Raw genomic sequence first — 5,682 nt, forward strand, 5'->3', positions numbered from 1 at the left:
GTATATCAAGGCTGGTATTTATTATAATAGTAAAAAGACATTTGTCATGTATTTTATTTTGCTCTGAAGGTTATTACATTAATTATAGTAAGATATTAGTAATATAGTACACTACTAATGTAATATTAGTAATAGCCACTAAAACCTATCAATGGTGTAAAACACAATTATTCAAAAGATATACTTTTTAGATTTTTTTTAAAAAAAACATAGTAAAACTTTAGCTGCAATGTTTCAAGCCAGATTATATAAAACTGGCCATCTAATTAGCATAACTCATTTCTAATGTCGTGGATTTATTATTACTAAAAAAAGATTGCACAACAGTAAATTAAAATTTTCTGCAATATGTGAAGCATGAAATACAAAAAAGTTCTTCTTTTTTTTTAAATAGTAAAAAATCAAAGAGAATGTTTTATGCAGATGTAGACAAGAGGTTTATCCTCATTCATCCAGCAGGGGGCGCCCATCAATTGTCAGGAACTCTCAGTGTCTGTAGATTAAGGAATGAATAAATAATAAGTATACAGATAAGAGAAGTTAAGTCTCTCTATATAAATCTGAGAAGCAAATCATTTGAGATGTAATTATTTTCACCTATTATTCTTTTAAGGCGAACTCAGTTTCAAAGCACTTCTTTGTTGCAGGTTCCACACAGACAGCCGAAGAGCCCGTTGATCATCTGTATGGCACAGAGGATCACCTGCAGGCAGCTTGTGGCCAGCAGAGTGCCGAACAGTCCAAGGTTAAACTGCACAATGTTCTTGGGCTCTGTGCATAAGCTCCACAATTTATCGTTCTTCAGGTAGTTGTTGTCACTGTGCAAGACAGGAGATTTATAAATGACTAAGAATTAAGAAACATATCAAACGTGTCCTGAGGAAGTCACTCCTGTGCTTTTTTTTTACCCTGTGAGTTCTTTAAAAGGCGTTGTCCAGATCAGTACAGTTTTGCAGAGAGGCCCATTCTGCAAACCAAGTGCTGCAACAATTAAACTGTACAGGCCTCCAGCCACACCCACTGCAGCAAATGCAATTGATAAGAACATCTGCAGAGAGAGTAAATGATAAAGGTCAAATGCAATCATGATACAGTTTAAAGACACAACTCCCCCCCTGTTGATAAATGAAACATTTAGGGAGGGACAAGCACTCTGTTTAGTTTTCCCATAGACTACAGATCTCCTTAAAATTAAGTACAGGCTAAACCAAACATAACAAAAACAGGTTTGCTGGTACTGTGTTAAGTCACTTTTTCTATTTCTGTTGCAGGCTTAATTTTTACAATGTAATCATAGCTTAACTCTATCAACAAAAAGGCCTTCGCTGGATTGCTGTACGTTTGAAGTTTTGTTTTTTATTAAAATGCATTTCTGTACCACTAAGTCCAAAAACATTTCAGTGAGCCTTTTCCTGTGTCTTCAACCTTTAAACATTCTCTCGAGATCAAGAAAGGAGACTCTGCAAACAACATGATGTCTAATTAAATTAGGATGACATCTAAGTAAATTAGGAACCTAAAAAGACATGCTGTTGTGGCTTGCAAATTGCAGCGAATTTGGCTTCTTTTTTTTTGGCTTCACTTGAATTTAGCCTCAGTACAAAAGTGGAGAAAATAAAGATTGAACTATACAAGGAATTTTTATAAAATAATCATCACTTTGGGCCAGTTTGTATGACACACATTGGAGTGACCTTGTGGCATATACTTTAACATTTCAGGTCAATAGCTATTTGTATTTCCACTGATCTTACTGATGTTATTTTTAACTATTTACTGACAATTTGCAGAGTTCAAATCTCCTTTCAGTGAAGATTGCATATGATGCATTAATCATTAAACTTAATCAAGCCTCCCTAATCGACCACTTGCAACATCTTATTGTACTCATGTCTGACTCACCCCACAGCGATTTCCACAGCAACCCTGTTTACCAGTTAAATGAATGTACAATGCTGGTAGCAACACCTGTAGAAGGACAAAGGAGGTGATAGGACATAATATTCAGTCGGATATTAGTGGAATATTTAAAAGACTCTGTAAACATGCAAACATGAGCCTTTATTCGTGTTTTGAGAAGCAGTGCGCACCAAGTGCATTCTGACTTTTCAACCTTGCAAATATACAGAATAAAAATGTTTAATTTCTGCAACAGACTGAAAAATAAAAAAAAGACCACTCACCATTACACCCCCTCCAATGAGTCCCCCCATGTATTTCACCTCCTCGGTAATATGTCCGTCTTTGGCATAAGTGACGTCCCCATCAGGGAAGAACAGCACGATGTTACAGATGATAGATATGACTACTAGTGGGTACAGAGCAACAGCAATAAAACGGGAACATTTTCCAGTGCACATGTCTGCAGATGGAGAAAGTTACTAACTTGGTAGCAAAGTTTGAGCTCAGATGATTCTTGCTTGTCGAAAGAGGCTCCACTTAAATGTGACTGGGGAAGAAAAAGCAGCCAGTGGGAGGGAGGTTAGGATGTGGGAGGTGTAGTGAAAACCAGTGACAGAAAAGATATGGGATAGGCTGCGGAAGGATGTGTGACTCACCCTGTGGAATTATAGAGACACAAGCCTTGTGTTGTTCACTCGCTGGCATGATTAGATAACGACGTTGTTTGGTCAACTTTATAACTACACACTGGTCCCCTTATTGACACATGTTGGTGCCGAGCATGTCACTGCTGAGAAATAAGCTGCATGATCAGAGTTCCAAAATGCTTATTGGGATTAAATACAAGCAAGTTTCTTGTACATTGCTTGAATGCACAACTAGATTAGTGTGAGACACATGTTTATATGTCAGAACCCAGCTCAGAGTATGCGACAAGAAATATGGAGCCCACACATAGACTTAGGCTAACGATACCAAAAATGGCTTATCCTCCCAGGACCTGGTGTACCCATATGGAAAAGATATATATAAATCTTATAAAGTTTGTATCTGTCTTGTGTGAAACTTGTATGAAAAGCATATAAGTGTGAAAACAGATATAAGATCCCTTGAAAAATTATATAATGAAACTTGTATGTTTTGGATACTTACTAAAACAATGTATGAAAGTAATGCGAAAGTGGCCACTTTCATGAGTAATCACATATAAGTTTTTACTATTTCTTTTCCGTATGGGTACACATATGTGGACATCACATTTTGGGTTATTTAGACCAAAATACTCAATTTTGCTCTACATGGCCTGAGATCCACTTATGAGGACGTTATACTGCTACTATTCTATTGAAATTTTAAATGAATATCCTCATATGTGGCTCTCATTTTTCTTAGAAACAAAAATCAGGTAAAAAAAACAAAAAAAGAGTGAGAATGTGCCAAAATAAATAAATAAATAAATGTCAGTCAATGAGCATCCATAAAGAAGAGAGAAGCAGAAAAAGGGATATTCTGGCAGGGCTTTTTACAGTGTACCTGAGTCTGAACTGCTCAGGTGTTCTGCTTCTAAGTTTGGGACAGCTCTAACCACCAGTTACATGAAAAAGATAGACGCAGGGCAAATGGGGCTCGTCTGCAGAGTAATCTTGACCTTGTAAGATTTTTGAAGTAAGTTACGTAAACGCTTGTTTGTATCACTTCGTAAGGTTTCACTTAGTGCTCTGCATCTTCCACTTGCATAGAAAAATTTGGCTAGTTGTCTCTTTGGACTTGCCTTTGGAGGAAGTCTGTGATTTCATTAGTCTCAGGTTTGGTCATTTGTGATGAGATCCTATTCTTTGAACTATATTTGCTTAGTAATGGTTTTTAGAGATGGCTTAATATTCTCAGAGTGTTGAATATAACTAGACCACTTGTCTGTGTTTCTTTGCTATGAGTGGTGTTTTTTTCTTTTATTCTTCTGTCCATTGTAAGTTGTTTTTATTGTCTTTATTATTAACAGAAAAAACCCACCACTGAATAAAGCCAGGCTGTTGTGTGGCCTTGTGGATGATATCCACGTTGGGGTTCACTGGGGTTCAGTCTGCTTTACCTATCCATGGCATAGAGGTGATTTGGGGAAATGATTTGGCTGGAAATTGGGTCTTGGCTGAAAATTGGTTACCCATTAAGTCTGCTATTCTGAATGACAGATGGGTGTAGAAGTCTGTTAGAGAATACAGGGTTAAGCCCTAATGACTTTTATGATCTTCAGACAAAAGGTATGAGGACCTTTAGCAGTGGGATAAGTGGTTATCAGATGACTCACCTGTGAAATTGATAGACCGTGTTAATGGTTTGCGGCAGACTATAGGGCAGGTCAGTTGACAAAACAGAACCTAAAAAAGCCGCAGGTCAAGATGAAACATTTGTGTGACCAGAACTCTGAGAAGTCTCAAGTGGGTAAAAGGGTGACCAGGACACCAACCCCTGGATCTGATGAAATTTGCAGGGTCATATCCTAAAGTGCGGCAAGCGTCAGAATAGAATTGTCTGATTGCTACTCAAGACCAACTTTACGAATTGTTAAACGTGTCGAAACCATATAATGTCTTCGCTTTATCTCTGTGTATGTCAAGCTCTGTAGATTCTCCTTCCTCAGCAATGGATTCAGCTTTGATTGCTAACAGTGTGATGGTGCATTCAGACATGTCTTTTTATTTTCTTTATTGTACTTTTTTATTTATTTAAGAGCCCCCAAAGTCTATGTGTGATCTATCTTTTCTTGTCAATTACACATATTCAAAACGAGTGAGTTTCTTTTGTTGTTGGAATGTATAACAGCCACCACTTCTTAGTGTGAGAGACATGTTCAAAAAGCAGTGTAAGATAACAATGTCATACATTGACACTGTTATTGCATGCTCAACACACAGCTTTGTTTTGCCGCTGTGTACCGATAATATATATATATATATATATATATATATATATATATATATATATATATATATATATATATATATATGTATATTTGCTTTGTTTTGCCGCACACAGCGGCAAAACAAAGCTGTGTACTGATAATATATATATATATATATATATATATATATATATATATGTATATATATATATATATATATATATATATATATATATATATATATATATATATATATATGTATATTTGCTTTGTTTTGCCGCACACAGCGGCAAAACAAAGCTGTGTGTTGAGCATGCAATAACAGTGTCGATGTATGACATTGTTATCTTACACATGTATATATATATATGTGTGTGTGTGTGTGTGTGTGTGTGTGTGTGTGTGTGTGTGTGTATACTTTTGTAATTTCTAGGCTTAAATGTCTCTGCAGTTATATTGGGCATCAAGCAAATCGAAGGCATATGTATTAGTATATATCAGTACATTAGTATATTATCTAGGCACTGTACTGACAACGAGAGAGAAACTCATGCTGAACAAAACATGTTTGGTGTCTGGGCAACACTTAGGGTGAGGCAAGATTACTCAGCTGCCATAAAGGTTATCATGAGATCTGAAGTTCCCTTCCTCACCTTCCTCACACACAGCAATGTTTTGAGTGCTGTGGATTGTATTTTGATTGATTATTCTTTTTAGAAAAACCGTGAAGTTTGTTAATGCATCTGGAATATGAAATCGCATTTATACAGGATAGATAGACAGAATAAAGTTTGTGTGGAGTGAAACAAAGAGGTGCACTCTCAAATATCACTGCAGTTGTATTAGTATATTTTTTAGTGACTGTAATGACAAAACACAAG

The 5,682-nt window shown here is 36.2% G+C and overlaps 1 protein-coding gene across 1 annotated transcript; it reads right to left on the minus strand.

Annotated features, from left to right (window-relative positions):
* Positions 1-2,483, minus strand: LOC113030291 (transmembrane 4 L6 family member 5-like). Its single transcript, XM_026181603.1, has 5 exons — positions 2,184-2,483; positions 1,903-1,968; positions 909-1,048; positions 598-818; positions 1-493 (listed from the first exon to the last, which is right to left on the minus strand). The coding sequence occupies exons 1-4, from the start codon at positions 2,358-2,360 to the stop codon at positions 626-628; spliced, it is 576 nt and encodes a 191-aa protein (XP_026037388.1). The 5' UTR covers positions 2,361-2,483; the 3' UTR covers positions 1-493; positions 598-625.
* Between the last annotated feature and the right edge of the window lie 3,199 nt (positions 2,484-5,682).

Source organism: Astatotilapia calliptera, chromosome 10, assembly GCF_900246225.1.
Source record: "Astatotilapia calliptera chromosome 10, fAstCal1.2, whole genome shotgun sequence".
Taxonomy (NCBI): Eukaryota; Metazoa; Chordata; class Actinopteri; order Cichliformes; family Cichlidae; genus Astatotilapia; species Astatotilapia calliptera.

Coding starts and splice junctions, on each gene's coding strand:
- LOC113030291 (XM_026181603.1), bottom strand. CDS start 2,360: ATGTGCACTGGAAAATGTTCCCGTTTTATTGCTGTTGCTCTGTACCCA. Junction 1,969..2,183: donor TCATTGGAGGGGGTGTAATG/GTGAGTGGTCTT, acceptor GTCCTTCTACAG/GTGTTGCTACCAGCATTGTA. Junction 819..908: donor CCTTTTAAAGAACTCACAGG/GTAAAAAAAAAG, acceptor TGTCTTGCACAG/TGACAACAACTACCTGAAGA.